Raw genomic sequence first — 16,506 nt, 5'->3', positions numbered from 1 at the left:
TCTCCACCAGCAGGGTGCGCTCTCTCAAGCTCGAGCTCCATGGGATGGAATGAGTAACAGCAGCTGATGGATCAGACAGGCTTCTGGGGGCAGTGTGTTTGTGCTGACAGAGGAGGAGGGGCGAGGGCTGCACATCGTTAGCATGTACATTGTTGAATTGTACGTGTCTAACTGGCGAATGGGCGTATGCTTGCTGTGCACACATCTCGACGACAACAATTTTAACACACTACAAAATAAAATGCAGCATCCTTCCCCCAGTCTTCTAATTGACGGACAGTGGAACAAGTCTAAATAACAATTTTATTTTAATCTACAGCACAAGATTTTTTTACATACATTTTAGTGGTTTTTGACAGTGTTACTTTTGAGCAGACTTTAAATGAATTCACAAAAAAGTAAATCTATTAGACATAAGGTACACAGTAAAACAGCAGGCAACCAGCTGCTCAGGATCAGGCATGCAGAAGGGGGTCTGGTGGATTCAATCACTGGGTTCCCGGCCCATTTCAGAAGACACCGGCAGGTGCCCATTCTTCCTCCCTCCCATATGATTCACAATCAGAGCATTCTCCACATGCACACACTGAGTAAACCCTCTTTTGAGTCACATCAGTACAAAAACGGAACGAGCATGCTTACACGCATGGCTAGGTTTAACCATTTTATCAAACCCGCTACTAAAACACAGGCCTCTGACATCCCATGTACAGGGAAAGCGGTTTCACCTACTGAAACACCATGAGGAGAGCTAACTACTACACCAATCTTAATATAAGACACGGAGAAAGTCAAAAATAACACGCTAACCACCACTCCACTGAGCCCGGATTCAAGTCATGGATTCGAGCTGCATGAGTTTCCATCTGGGCACACAAGGCTTAAATACTCTTTGTATTTAAAAAGGAAAACAATCAGGGTGTTTGGGGAGAGACCGAGGAAAGGTACACACACGTGTGAATGTCTGTGTCTAAGCCCACACCCTGAAACAAACGCCCAGTGGACGGTGTGAAGCAGAGTGACAGTGACAAAGCCATCGGGTTCTGAGCAGGGAGGGAACACACGCGGTCAGCGTCTTCCTACAACGCTCCTCAGCAGCACCATCACGGTACAGGTGTGACCACTCGTCCGCTCCGGAGGGCGACCCTGAAGAAAACAGGGCCAAGGCAGAGAGAGTGGAGGTGTGGGCGCCTGGGGGAAAAGTGAACGGTATGCACATACTTCTCCGTCACGGTCAACCACACTGGGCTGTGGAGGCGGCCCAGAGCAGCAGAGTTCAGAGGGAGGCGGCTGGCAGAAAAGTTTGGAGAAGGGTGAGTTTTTACAAATTGGCAATTTCTCCACGCGTCACAAAACTGTCAGAAGAGGTATGAGGCTTTCTCCTCTGTGGAATGTTGACTGTTTGCTGCAGGAATTCACACCAAGCGTGAAGAACCGCAGAGGCGCACTTCAACAAAATAGTTGTTTTTTTAAAAAGTGTTACCAAAAAACTAAAATTTCTCTTTAAAAAATAACCGTGTTGTGCGCCAGGATGAAGCATGGTAAAAACAAGTCATGTTTCAGTCCTGTCCATGATTCTTTGCACAGCGTGGGGAAGTGACAGAAATCGGTTTTTGTTTTGCATTCTCACAAAGGAAGCTTTGCTAATCACACTGGCCTTTGAACGAGCTGACCTAGGAGTGTAGAAAAAACCATGTAGTAAAATCTGTAAAATGAAAATACAAAATTCTGGTTTGTAAACATCAGTTGGCCAAGTCTACCCAGTGTCCTTCATGAGTGTGGAATGGAATGAGTGAAGAATTCCCTAGATCCGTGTGTTTGCCGTGAGGGGAAAGCCAGAACACAGCTTCCACACGTTCACAGTCATATTCAAAAGATACAAAATCAGTGCCGTGGTCTTTTGTGTTCCCCCGCCCACCCAGCCCTTCCTGTCTGGTCTTTCCTGGGCAATCTCAGCGCTCAGCCCACCCCTCCCATGTGCCAGGACTGACATAATACTGGTGTGGAGACCTAGCACAGATGGGTCATAAGTGCCGCCGAAAGTCTGTGGGGCTTCGGTAAAGGTACTTCCAAATGGCGTAGTAATGCACCGCAGCTGCCGTGGCCACAAACAGGTGCCAGATGGCGTGGGCGAACGGGATGATGCCGTCGCTCTTGAAGAAGACGACTCCCAAGCAGTAAATCAAGCCCCCGCAGGCCAGTTCGTGGAGTCCGTCGGTGTTATTCTGTCAATAGCAGGGGGCGGACAAAAACAAAAAGGCGGGCTGTTACGACGACGTGCAAGGCTACCGAGGTAACTGCCAACCCCCCGAGCTGCCTGCTTTGCCAGAGTCCGTAAACTGGGACACCTGGCCCTTTGGCACTCTGCTCAACGGAAACCGCGATTTGACCCAGTGCGCCCCCTTTACAGGCCATTCGACAGCGCAGCACATTCCTGCGTGGAAACACCCCACTGGCACTGTGGTCACGCGGGCGTTGCCCTTCTGTAAAGCCGACCACCTTGGAAACCTGGTGGGGCAGTGGGTTTTCTTCGGGGTGTGTTCAAGCAGACGGAAATGATGGCCACATCACCAGCACAGGCCAGCCACTAACACAGGCCGTCGTGCTTGGGACAGGGCAGCAGGACTGTGGAAAGTCCTCAGGGAGATGGACGGATCAGTTCTAACAAGGGACTCGCATCCCCCCAAAGGTTTCTTCCTCTCATGTGTGAGGTCACCAACTGGACAGCAGCTACAAGTGTGGCTGGACAGGGCCGTAACTGTAATAAAGGATGGTCCCTCCCTTTGACAGCTGCCTTACTGACTAGCCTTCCAGCAAGAGCGTCCACCTCACCCTTGGTTTTCACTTCCCTCTGCTCTCCGCTAACCCTGTTCTGCCCGGAGACTTCCCCCGCCCGCCCGCCGGCCACAGGAAAACCGTAGCTCCAACTACCTCCCAGATCACAAGCGACTGGGTGCAGAGCACTGCCCACCCTCCAGTCTGCAATCTGGGCTCTTCTTAGCTGAGAGGGCAATTAACAGATGTGTGTGTGTGTGGTGTGGTGTGTGTGTGTGTGTGTTTTATGGGGGAAGCCAGACATTTTTTGGCTGCCTCTTAAGTTTTTAAAGGCCCAGGCCCGTCTATAAGGCCTGTAGGAATGAAGGAGCAGAGAACAGAGGAAGGTGGGAAGCCTAAGAGCCTTGGGAGATACGACAACTGAATGCCATGTGGTATCCCGGATAGGATCCTGGAACAGAAAAAGGGCATAAGAACAAAACTAGGGGAATCTGAATAAAGTATACATGTTAATGACTAAGACTTTGTTAGGGAGGGAGGGGGAAATGAGGAGCTGATACCAAGGGCTCAAGTGGAAAGCAAATGTTTTGAGAATGATGGCAACATATGTACAAATATGCTTGACATAATGGATGGATTGTGGTAAGAGCTATACGAGCCCCCAATAAAATGATTTTTTAAAAAAGAAACTAGATCTAAAAAGCTAAAGAAAAATACTTTGTTAATTATAATAATGTACCATACTCATCAGTGGGAGCAACTGAGTGGGGGTATATGAGAACTCTGTACCACTGTTGCAACTCTTCTGACAACTGGGAAGTATTCGAACACTGAAAGTTTATGTGTTCAATTATGGCCAATTTATATAAAGTATAACACCTATCTTAAGTGAACTGTACATGTTCTGATAAATTTAACCAACACCCATTGAGATACACAACTATCTCAACATTCTAGAAAGTTCCCGTCCCAATCTCAGACATCCCTGCCACCAAAGCAATCATTGGTCCTATGGCTACCACCATAGATGGGGTTTTATCTGCTCTACAACTTCACAGAATGGAATTAGTATACAGACTGTGTATATTTTTTTGGTGTTGATTCACTTAATGTAATTTATCAATTCTTTCCATCTTATGACTATGATAAAGTTAACATTTACATTCTTTTACAAGTTGTTTTGCAGATAAGTATTTTCAAGTAATAGCTGAATGGGAAACCGTTAGCTTATGGGCTAAATTTAATTTTTTTTGGTTTCTTTTCTTTTTGTCCTTCATATTTGTCACTGTTCTGTCTTTTCTTGATCTCCAGAGGAACAATTTCTTTTATTTTTCTTTCTTTTTTTTAAAAAAGCATTTTATTGGGGGGCCCATACAATTCTTATCACAATTCATACATCTATCGTGTCAAGTACATTTGTACATTTGTTGCCATCATCATTCTCTAAACATTTGCTTTCTACTTGAGCCCTTAATATAAGCTCATTTTCCCCTTCCCTCCCTGCTCCCCCCTCCCTCATGAACCCTTGATAATTTATCATTATTTTGTCATATCTTACACTGCCCAACATCTCACTTCCCCCACTTTCTGCTATCCATCCCCAAGGAGGAGGTTTTATATAGGTCCTTGTAATCGGTTCCCCCATTCTATCCCACCCTCCTTCTACCCTCCAGCTATCGCCACTGTCAGCACTGGTCCTGAAGGAGTCATCTGTCCTAGATTCCCTGTCTGCAGTTCCTATCTGTACCAATGCACATCCTCTGGTCTAGCCAGATTTGTAAGGTTGAATTGGGATCATGACAGTGTGGGGAGGGAGAATTTTAAGAACTAGAGGAAAGTTGTATGTTTCATCGTTGCTACCTTGAACCCTGACTGGCTTGTCTCCTCCCCACAACCCTTCTGTGAGGGGCTAATTGCCTACAGATGAGCTTTGGGTCTCCACTCTGCATTCACCCTCATTTACAATGACTTGATTTTTTGTTTTTAAAGAAATTGATCAACAACTTTGTGAAGTGGTTACAACATTTTACATGGAGACTTGGTGTCACAGTAGTTCAGCATCCAGCTGCTAACTCCAAAGTCAGTGTTTTGAATTTCAACAGTAGCTCCACAGGTGTTTGGTGATCTGCTCTCATAAAAAGTAATTCTCTCTTCTCCGGGGTTATGACTCGGGATGAACCTGATGGTACTCAACAACAATCAGAGGAACTTGATCTGGGGAATATGGAAAATCTGTGCCCTTGCGACAGTCTCTCATTTCATACGCACACCAACAGTGCAGTACAGTTCCAGTTACTGCATCTCCTGGACAGTATTTGGAGGTTGTCAGTCAGCCTTTGACATTTTTTGACATACTGGCTATATAATGGTAGCTCCTTGTCTTTGTAATTCTCACTTAATTAATTTCACTGATGACTGATAATGAGCACATTTTCTACTACTTCCAGGACACATATATCTTTATTGATAAAGTTTTGTTCAAGTGTTTTATCCTGTTTTGTAAGATAGTCTTTTTATTCCTGAGTTGTAGTCTTTAAAAGCAATTCTTCCAGAGGGACACAAAAGGTTAACTGGTATACAGTTATTCACAAAGGTACTGTTTTATAACCTAGTTTGGTGATCAGGGCCTGGGGCCTTAAAAGCTGATGAGTAGCTAACTAAGGTGCAAGGAAGTTAGAAAAGACACATGAAACAATTAACCCAATGCACTCATAGACAATGCAAGCATCAGTCTCCACATTTCTGAGACCAAAAGAACTGGATGGTGCCCACTACCATGACTACTTGCTCCAAAAGGATCACATTAGAAGGTCCTGGGTAGAAGGGGAAAACAGAGAAGAGTACTCAACATTATAAGAAATTAGGTTTACTAGTTGGACAAAAACTGGGAAAATCTCCAAGACATGACCCTTTCCCAAGATTTAGAAAAGATGCAAGGACTCCTACTTCATTCTTTTAGAGGAGTTCTTTGCTTATTCTGGGTCTCTTCCTTCTTCTCATGAATTTGGTAAATAGCTTTCCAAAGAAAGAAGTTGGGCTGGAATCTGGATTAGAATTGCATTGTATTTATGGATCGCTTTAGGTAGTATTTTCACTATATTGTCTTCCTATCTATGAACATGATATATTCTTCCATTTATGACCGTCTTTTGGTGTCTTGTAATAGCATTCTTTAGTTTTGTGATCTTTTGGTTAGTTTTATTCCTAGGTATTTCATCTTGTGTGAGGCTATTGTAAATGGTTATTATTTCTTGGTGTCTCCCTGTAGCCTTTTGTTGGTATATACATGTCTGATGAATTTCTCTGTTAATCTCGTATCCTGCTACTGTACCAAATCCGTTTGTTTCCAACCATTTTTTTTTTTTGCGGAGTCCTTGGGACTCTATTTAAAATCATGTTATCTATAATGACTTTTATTTCGTGTCTATATTCCCTTGGCTTTTATCCATTGTTCCTGGTTAACATTTCTAGTACAATGCTGATGAGAGTGGTCATAGGGGGCATCCTTGTTTAGTTCCCATTCTCAGGGGAAATGTTTTGTTTCTCCCTATGGAGTGTGATGTTAATTATTGGCTTTTCATTTATGGCCTTTACTTGTTAAGGGATTCCTATTTTATTGGGTGTTTTTATTAGAAATGGGGGCTGGATATTGTCAAATGCCTTTCTAAATCTATTGATATGATCATGTAGTTCTCCGTCCTTGTCTTATGTGGTGGAGTGTGCTAATTATCTTTCTAACTTTGATCCATCTTTGCATCATTGGTATAAATGCTACTTGGTGGTAGGTAGTGCATTATCTGATATGGTGTTGGATTCTATTAGACAGAATTTGAGAATTTTAGCATGTGAGGGATAGTGGTCTGTGGTTTTGTCTTTATGTGGTGTTTGCCTGTTTGGGGATTAGGAATATGCTTGCTTTGGAGAGTGTTTGGGAGTTTGTTACAACTTTCTATATTCTAAAATAGTTTATGCAGAATTGGTGACAATTCTTTGTTAAAAGCTTGCTATCAAGCCATCTGGGTCGTGGGCTTTTCTTGGTTGGGAGTTTTTTATCTTCTCTATTTCTTGCTTTGTTACAGATCTGTTGAGGTTTTTTCTGCTTCCATCTGTGTTAATTAGGGTAGGCAGTGAATCGCCGGGTCAGTGGTTCTCAACCTTCCTAATGCCTCGACCCTTTAATACAGTTCATGTTGTAGTGACCCCCCCAACCATAAAATTATTTTCATTGCTACTTCATCACTGGAATTTTGCTACTGTTACAAATCAGGTGACCCCTGTGAAAGTGTCACTTGACGCCACCCCCACCCCACTCCTACCCCCAGAGAGGGGTCACGCCCCACAGGTTGAGAACCACTGCTCTAGGCATTCATCCATTTCTGCTAGGCTAGCAAGCTTGTCGCAGTGCAGTCTGCCACAGTAGTGCGCTATTATTTTCCACTTTTGTCTGAGATTGCTGTGATAACCCCCTTTTTATCTTATTGTCAGCTTCTATTTAGCTCTAACACTTATTTCAAGTGAACTTCTGTGCAGGAAATGAAGTTGAGGTTCATGGTTTTGCACATAGAGATCCTGATGTTTCACGCAATTTGTTGACAAGGCTTCCCATCTCCCATTCCATTTCTTTGGTGTGTGGTTGAAAATCAATTCTCCATATAAATGTGAGTCTATGTTTGTACTCTTCGTCTTGTCCCATCGATCTGTTGTCTATCTCTAACACTGTACTGCCTGGAGTACTACAGCTTCATGGTAAGTCTTGAAACAAGCCAGCACATCAGTCATTCAACTCGGTACTTTTTGGACACAGCTTTGGCTATTCTAGGTCCTTGCTATTTCCAAATCAATTCGTCAATTTCTAGGATAGGGACTGTGTTAACTTTATGGATCAATTTGGGGAGGCTTAACATCTTAATGACATTGGATATTACAATTCACAGACATGCTCTATTGTCTAATTATTAGTTCTTTAATTTCTCAGTATTTTATAGTTTTCCATGTAGACCTTTTGTGGCTTTCATTAAATGTATCACTGTATCTTTCTTTTCTATGTTATTGCTGCTTTCCAGCTGCTGATTCCAAGTACAATGGGCTTGAAGAAGTACTTGGAAGAGTGGAATTAAAACCAAGGGCATTTTTCCACAAACTCTTTGATGCCCTTCATATGTGTAAATATATTTGGTTGTTGTACTTCGACCTTCGATCTTGCTCATCCTTTTCCTTTTGGTAACTTTTTGTAGAATCCTTAAGATTTTCTCCATATATGACCTATTCTCTCTGAAAAGCAAGACCAAACTTTATAGTGCGAGAGGCAAATAGCTGCTATACCAAGGGTACAGAACTGACAAGACTCTGGTTCGCATCTCTTGCTTCCAGGGAGCCCAATGAATGGTGGCCTGGGACTATCATATACCTGCTATGTTAATGCCTTCTTTGCTGTGCTGCGATATTGATCTCAGAGGCCTGCTTCTGCTACTGTCAAATGAGTATCACTGAAAGTGTTGCCTCATTGCCAACCCCCATTGTGTAAATAGTGTCCACTCACTTAAGAATTTAATCGGCACAATAATTCATATATTGCAGTTTGTAGCCTGTTTATATTTGTATAATCTCCATCACTCAACCATGCTTTAAATGCTATACCCTTGGCTAAATTAATGACACAATCAATGGAATTACCTTATACTCCAGGGAAATAATTGATAATGTTCTCTAATTTAACATGGCAATGATGTCACTAGGGTGAACCAGAGACAGATAGAGACAATGGATATATGAATGGATCTTCTGCTTGCACTTAATTCTAACCCCAACCTAAGAACAATTGGTTCTTATGACATGGCCCTGCTTTATACTTGCCCTAATGAAGAGATCACTGACGATATGAGTGCTATAGGCAAGTGTGGTGAAGAAACTAGATGGTGCCAGGCTATCATAGAGAATAGCATCTGGGATCTTAAAAGACTGTCTTCAAAAAGCAGCCATCGAAGTGTCAACTAAGTCCACATGGAGAAGCACACTAGTCAGAGTGATCCAGGATTGAAAGTAGTATAATCCAAATCTGAAGGAAGAAGTGGTATCAGAGTTTAAATTGTGAACACTCGGTTTGTAGGAGGATTTGGATGACGGTGGAAACCCCTAAGGGTCTGCACACAAATTAAGCCTCTGGTGAATACCGTGACCATAGTCAAGGGATGTGAATAGCCAATCTTGTTACCTGACATAATATTGTAGAGAGCATTATAGTAGATATAGTTAGGTCAAAATACAGCATCCGATTTGATGCCTCATTTTGACTTACCGTATATGCTCATGTACAAGCCAAGTTTTTCAGCACATTTTTAATGCAGTTTTTGTGGTAAAATTAGGTGCCCCAACTGGTAATGAAGTTGGCTTATACTCTAGTATATAGAGTAGTTAGATGTTCTATGAGTTTTTTAAAAAGTGAAATAGGCGTGGATGAAGCCTCCAGTGAATCCCCTTGAACATAAACTGGGGATATGAAAAGGGGAGCACGGAATATAAATTACAAATTGACAGATGCAGATGGCTACCCAGCTTCTTTTTTTTTAAGTCTTCTGGTAGACGGCATGTTTTAAGAACCTCGTCCATTTTATGTGATTTGCTGTATGTCACTCTTAATATTCCTTTATCCTTTTACATTTGTACTTTAAAAAAGTTGTTCCTATTTCCACTAACAACACTTTGTTTCCTCTATTTCTTATTAAGTAATACCTAAGTTTCAGTAATTGTATCAATCTTTCCAAAGAGCCAACTTTTGATTTTGTTAGCTTGCTCAATCTTTTACACATTGATTTCTTCATTTCTGTTCTTTACTTGCAGCTGTTTTGAGGTGAACGTGTTCGTTTTTCCTAGCTTAGGGGCAGCAGATCCCTAACTGAAAGCCGTTCTTTTCTAATGTAAGCACTGTGGCAGTGGCAGCACACAGATCTTGTTGGGTTGTATTCCCGTGATTATTCTGTTCAAACTATTTTCTAATTTCTTTCTGATGTGTCCCTTGAGGCATGACATTTAGAAACGTGCTGTGGAGTTTTCAGAGTCAGACTTTCTACATCTTTGCTGTATGATTTCCATTATATTACATTTACTGGGGATTATTGTAAGGCCTAGCCTTTGATGGATCTTGGTGACTCTGCAGGACAGAGTAGAACTGCCCTTATGGATTTCCAAAACTGTAACTCTTTACAGGAGTAGAAGACTTTGTCTTTCTCCTGCGGAGCGGCTGGTGGTCTAAAACTGCTGACCTCCCAGTGCACCAGGGTTCTTCAGTGGTTGGGTACAGGGTTCTGAAATGTAATCACGGTAGGTAAAATCAGTGATAATATTGCTCAAATCTGAGATTCCTACTGTGTTTGTGGTGCACGTGTATCATTATTTACTCCGTCGAGAGAAGCGTCAAAATCTCTACCCACACGGTAAAGCTGTCTCCTTAGCCCATTGGGGTTTGCTCCACGTATTTTGGAGCTCTATCACTAGGTGCACAGACATGTGGGACTCTTGCATCGTCGTGATGCGCTAATCCTGCTCTCATTATGAAAGGTGCATCTTCATTCTTGTATTGGCGTCTACTTTGTAGATTATTATAGCCACTGAGCTTGCCTCAGGGTTAGTATAAGCACACTTTCCTCACAATGCTCTTTATTAGACCCACCCCCCACCCCCCACATGACTCTTACAATACACTTTCACTTTCCCACCCTGTCGCTTGGTTGTCTGTATTCTCCTCCTACCTGTAACAGACCCACTGGCTGTTTGGAGGAAACTACGGAATGAGGAACAGTCTCTTATGTTCATTAGCTCCCCAGCTTGGTCCCAAGAGATCTGTGCGAACTGCACAATGGCCCTGTTACACGCACATGCACTCACACAAGTGGAAACAATGGTCTGGTTTCAATTCTTCGACTTCAGTCCTACTGGGGGTGCAGGCATGCTATATTCTCCTGGTTCCCACTTCCTGCGGTAGCAACATCTGCCATGTGCGCCCATCCCAACCTGTACTTTTCCAAAGCGCCTTATCGTTTCTTTAACAGGAACTGCATCTTCCTGCTTTATTCCCATTCTATGAAGGGAAGCGTGGGGATGGCCTTGCTTGATTACATAAATATCAGCTACTGACTACTGCCCCACTTATGAAAATACCAATTAAAGAATCAGACTAGTAAAAATTCTGGATAAACCTGTTTTTACGATTCCCAGAGGGCGTTTACTTTGGGAGTTCTACCCCGAGGAAGGACTGCAGCCCGTCTACATCACCTTTTTGGTGTCCTGAATCACCCTAACACTCTACGTCCTTCACGGCAGTTTCTTGGATCTGTGACTATTCCCTGCTGACATCACCAACTAAACTATATGCTTTCCATTAATACCATCATCAACTCCGTACTTCAAAGAAAAGTGTTTTGTGAGCGTCTCACAAAGCATCTTCTGAAAAAATCAAAATCAGTGTACACTCCCACCTCACCCCAGCCCCACTCAAGCCTCGTACGGGCCTTCCCATGGCCAAGCCCCAAACTGTGTAGTTTCATCCTTAAAATGTGCCTGTGAGCCCAGGAATGAAATTCCAGGTACCACTGCAGGCTGAGAAGCAAGCTTAAACTAAGCATGTTGTGATCTTTTTAGTAGTGTTGTTCTTAGAAGTGGACAGAGTAGAGCTACCCCAAAAGGGTTTTCTGGAAGCAGTCTGTCTGGTCTTTCTCCCCAGGGCTGCCGAGTGAGTCTGAAACGTCCACCTTTGGGTTGGCAGCCGAGCCCTGCGCTGTCCAGCCAGCCATCAGGTTCCTTTCACAGGAGCTGCTGTCAGAGACCCTACAGAGAGTCATGCCCAGTCAGGTGGGATTCAGTGGCAGTAGGTGCCACGGGTTTTGGGTTTTTAATGTCGCAAAATGCAGCGTATTTGACACTGTGCACACAAGCAAAAGGCACAAGTAACCCATTGGAGCAGATCCTGAGGTTGTAATGATATGTTTTTGTTTCTAATGGAGAGATCGACACTGACTTCTCAAGTATAATTCAACATGAAAGGGAGTTCAAAATAATGCATGCAGTAGCCGAGAGTGGGGTCCCCCAAAGCAATTTTCAAGCAATGTCTAAAAACAAAGCAAATACTTTCGGGGGGGGGGGGACCAGTATGACAGTAAGGCGACCGAAAGACGTGCAGGGATTTCAAACATATCAGAGAGGAGAGTGGGCTAAATGACACGTTCCCATCGTCCTCATTCTGGGTTTCAGAATCCCACAATTCACAGTCGTCATAGTAAGACACCTCAAGCTTACCCTCTTCTACACAATGAGGGTTAAGACAACTAGTGATTCAATCAGAAACACTAGCCTTAATACAATCAAATGCTTCTTTTGGAGGAAAAGGGAAGACTTGAGAGTAGGAAAAAAAGAAAGGATCATAAAAAACAACAGAAGGGGAAAGTCTCAATTTATGGATTTGCCATAAGGGGAAAAAGTCTAAATTTATGGATTTATCAAACTAGAAGGCATTTAATAAAGTCACTAGCCACTTTATTGGTCTATTTCTTCTGAGTACTTTAATAATGGAAATGCTTCTACTTGGATAAGGGATGTCAGGTATAATGTATTATCACTGCAGTCGAGCCCTACATAGAAAGAGGAGCGAAGGGAAAGAGCTAAGGTCGGAAGCCACTTCTTACCATTGACGTCACCACCAATGCTGGAGAAAATCCCATTGTGAGATAGAAAAAGAGCTCGATCACCTTATACCTGCAAGAACAGATATGCAGCCCATTTATCTAATTCCTCAGCACGGAGACCACCCTACCAGTTTGTCCTTTTGAAAAAGATATGCACGCTCTTAATGAGTCCAATGAAATACATTTTACCAAGAGGAGAGCCTTAGGGTGCCAATGAAAATACCATAATTGCACTAACAGCGAATCAGCATTTCTCTCAAGACTTGAAACCAAACGTCACTCTGGTAGACTACCTGGAAAGTGTGCTCTGCCACAAGTAGCCACCGCTGGATCCCATCTGTCTGGCATTTTCCCCCTTTTGATCCTTGAGTGCTTGCCTACAGTTTTATTCCAATCCAGAGACTGCAGAAACTGAGAATGTGCGGAGGGACGGGATGCCACTTGAGGCCCAGTCCACCAGCCGCCAAGGAGACACCGCCCTCAGGAAAGAAAGGCATGTGCTTTCATTGTCTCCCAGCTGCGGCTGCACACACTCCCAACTTGTAAAGTTCACCCCACTAGGCTACAGCATGTTTGATAACACTAGGAACCAATTAAAATTAAATGTGCATTTCCGGCTCATCAAAATGGACTATAAATTTCTCAGTTAGGAACCAGGCTTTGCTTGTTTGTACCTATACACAGCTCATTCTTGGTGTTTATAACCAAAGCCTACCATGTGACGACCATACTACAGGTTTGGAAAGAATGGGTTTAAGTGCTTAGTTTATACCAGAAGGCCTAGAAAAGACAGTTTCTTGACTTCACCTCCTATTTTATCCAAGGATATACATTCGGGTCTTGAGCCCAAGGAAGGAAACAGTTACTTGCAGGAGGCTACAAAAGTTCATGGGAAAATTCCATTTCCCCAAAACTTTGTATATTGCATGTCAACTTAGAAAGGCCAATTATGATTTTAAAAAGTCTTTCAGTTGACTGTGACAGCTAGAGAGAAACTAGTCTACCATTTTCTTCTAAAAAGCAAAAGTAATTTAATGCGATGTGATAACACAGATTCTGTTCCATTCTGGGAGTCATTCTGCCAGCCACAGTACATACAGAAATCCGCCAATGGTATCCGAAGACAATGATTCCAGGCCTGCAAGGTTCTCAAGCGCAGGCCTACGAGGTCAAGGAGGGCATCACAGACTAGCAACTGGGATGTGTGAGTGCCAACTCCAGATGAGGCACTGATTAGACGCATGTCCTAGATGTCTTGATTCTTCAAGCCTGAATTTAGAGTAGATGACCTTGAGGGGCTCCTCTAAAGCTGAGATGTGAAGCCACGGTAAGTTTTCCTTTACATATTGCTCAGAGCTTATAACTGTGAACTATGAATCATCAGTTTAACAACTATGCCCATGGCTGGACTACTCAGAAGTTAAATGTCCTGCCGAGCATCCCCCTTCTCAGGGAATTCTATCTCAGCAAGTGTGCCGGACACATCTTCTCTAAGGCCGTTAATCTTCATGGTTAAGAGGTCATGGCTAGTTTGTCCATAAGGCTACTTAATGTGTCTTGGGATGTGAAACCAGGCCCAGGCAACCCCAGAGTGACTGGTCATGTGGCCTCTTTTAATTACATTAGCTCATTCATTTCCTCCAAAAACAATCAGTCCACCAATAATGAATGCCAAATGGCTCCAAGCAGTCATTAAAAACAGTATATATTCTATTTATGTATTTCTGCTATTTTGAAGCACAAATTAAACAAGTAAACAAGGTTTTAATATAGATACAATTTAGGCAGTACATTTTAAATCTACCACAAGTGTAATTATTTTTTTTCTTACTTTTCATGGTAGAGAAATACATAAATGGTTCCTCCAGCTGCCATGAGCCAGATAAACCAACGCATATGAGATGCCAGGGGTCCAAGTTCACGGAGGTTTAACCTAAAAATGGAAATGTGACAACAAGAACAGAGTGATAAATGAAGGGAGTTCACAGACCTTGGGTTTTCCTCGAGTGTTTGAAAAGTGGGCCAAGGGGGCAATGTGGGCAAAGTTAATAACTCAAAGACACACTGTCAGTCAACCTTCAATAACTCAGAATTAGTTCCAAGGAGGTTTAAATATAGAATCAGCTAAAAGCAGGCATGGAGAAGTGGGTCCCAGCACACCTGTGCTGCCCAACCTTCCTTATTCAGTAGACTGTGGCAAAGCACGCCTGTCTTCTAATTTCTGACAACATGTTTGGGGACAGGTTGCTGACAAAGTTGAAAGAGAAGCCGGAACGATGTCCTGACCAGGGATCACATAGCCTCAGCAGACACCTAATACACAGGCCAGTGTCAGCGTCACCCAGCTCTCTGCCAAGAGAGAACCTGAGGAGGAAAACCCCAACCGTGCATACTGGAAGAGGGCGAGTTAGCATCTAACTGTGCACTGGTAGGATGTCTGGGTTTTACGATGCTGCCAACTCTTCTAATTTTGTAACGCAGATAAATATATGAGGGTGGGGTGAGAAAGGTAGTTCTGATTGGCTATGACAACTCAAATCTTGTTACCAAGTGGAAAAGGTAGTCCGAGTACAGGCAGGACTACACAGGCACACATTCCCCACTTTGAAATTCAATTCCTCAGCTGCATTTTTAAAAAGTGTTTAGTTTCTCACTTTAAACTCAGGTCTACTTCACAATAGGAAGCCAGCCTGTGATTTAGTAGCCATGTTGGGCAGGGAGAAACCTCTGCTTACTGAAATCCAGGTCTGTTCCTTGTGACTGCGATGGTCGAGGGCATAAAACGAACTCTGGAGTGTAGAAAACGGGACGGGGTCTTCAGGGAGCAAAAGCTAAGGTGTCTTTAATTCCGGGTCTCAAAGCAACAAAACTGTCTAACTGATCGACACCAACAGGGCAGCAGGATGAAGGTACTTTAAAGAGCTGAATCCTCGGGCTAACTCCTGATTGAAGAAATGAGAAATGCACGGAGTCTCTATTTATAGCAGTTGCTGCTCTCTGGAGTCGGCTGAAGATAAACAGAATACATTTCAAAAGCCGCCTGCCTTCCCTCGCAGCAAGGGTGTTTCGAAACTCTAACCACTGGCACTGAGTCCATGCTGACTCAGAGCAACCCAGAAAGGGTCCCTAAGATGGTAAATCTTCATGGGAGCAGACAACCTCATTTTTCTTCCGGGGGACAGCTGGTGGTTTTGAACCGTGGACCGTGAGGCTAGAAGCCCCTGCTGATGCCACAGCACCATTTAAGGAGAGCAAAATATCTACAGCACGCTCCCTACACACACATCCAGATACGCATTCTGAACAGGAGCAATAATCTCTCTTCAACTCGACAATCTGACCCAAGGGCATGACATTGGGGGGAGAAACGCTGTGTCTGTCTGTGTGAGTGACAGGAACCGGGGGCAAGGGCAAAGGAAGAAGGGAGCAAAGTGTAACTGAGCCATCACCACCCTACAGCCCGCTTATCAACGTACTCCCTTCAAAATAGAAAGTCTATCTTACCACGGAGCATAAGAAGCAGCAATGAAGAAATAGATCACCATCCTGTCACCCATGTGAAAACAATGCTCGACTGTCCTAATGGGGAGAAACAACATGGGTCAATTTTTAACAAGAGGTGAGATAGTGAGCTCGGGTTATCACTCTTTATGAGGCAATTTCTGGAGTGGTTTTCTTTCCCATGGGGTGTCTAAACCTGTCTTGAAGGCACACAGCTTTTTAAGTACAAAGCAAAGAAGAGGCCACAAACAGTAACCTGATGTACATTGGGTATTCTCACGCCGGAAGGGACACAGCAGTGCACCTTACCAGGACCAGAATCTCTAAAAATACGTGCTGTGTTTCTTTTGAGTCCTCTCAGCGTAACATAACATGAAATTAAGACACAATCCTACGGTCTCGGTGTGGCCCTCAGCGCGCCGAAGTCACACCAAGTTCTTTACCCCCAAAGCACTTAGCATGTCTACAGAGCAGCTGGGACTTTAAATGCCCGAGCGCAGACCGCAGGCTGTAACCAGGGAAACGAACAACCTAATCCGGAACCGCTCTAACAAAG

The 16,506-nt window shown here is 43.5% G+C and overlaps 1 protein-coding gene across 1 annotated transcript in view; it reads right to left on the bottom strand.

The window, feature by feature from the left end:
* Positions 1 to 294: 294 nt before the first annotated feature.
* The window catches only part of MMD (monocyte to macrophage differentiation associated), a 30,167-nt gene continuing 13,955 nt past the window's right edge, over positions 295 to 16,506 (bottom strand). Inside the window, exons 4-7 of the mRNA XM_075561569.1 lie at positions 15,954 to 16,028; positions 14,281 to 14,382; positions 12,450 to 12,519; positions 295 to 2,225 (exon numbers count right to left, since the gene is read on the bottom strand). Coding sequence (XP_075417684.1) covers positions 2,025 to 2,225; positions 12,450 to 12,519; positions 14,281 to 14,382; positions 15,954 to 16,028 — 448 coding nt within the window. The 3' untranslated portion in view covers positions 295 to 2,024. The remainder of the gene's footprint in view (positions 2,226 to 12,449; positions 12,520 to 14,280; positions 14,383 to 15,953; positions 16,029 to 16,506) is intronic.

The sequence above is a fragment of the Tenrec ecaudatus genome, chromosome 10, assembly GCF_050624435.1.
Source record: "Tenrec ecaudatus isolate mTenEca1 chromosome 10, mTenEca1.hap1, whole genome shotgun sequence".
NCBI lineage: Eukaryota > Metazoa > Chordata > Mammalia > Afrosoricida > Tenrecidae > Tenrec > Tenrec ecaudatus.
Note: the sequence above shows the minus strand (reverse complement) of the source record. Positions and strands in the feature narration are given on the sequence as shown.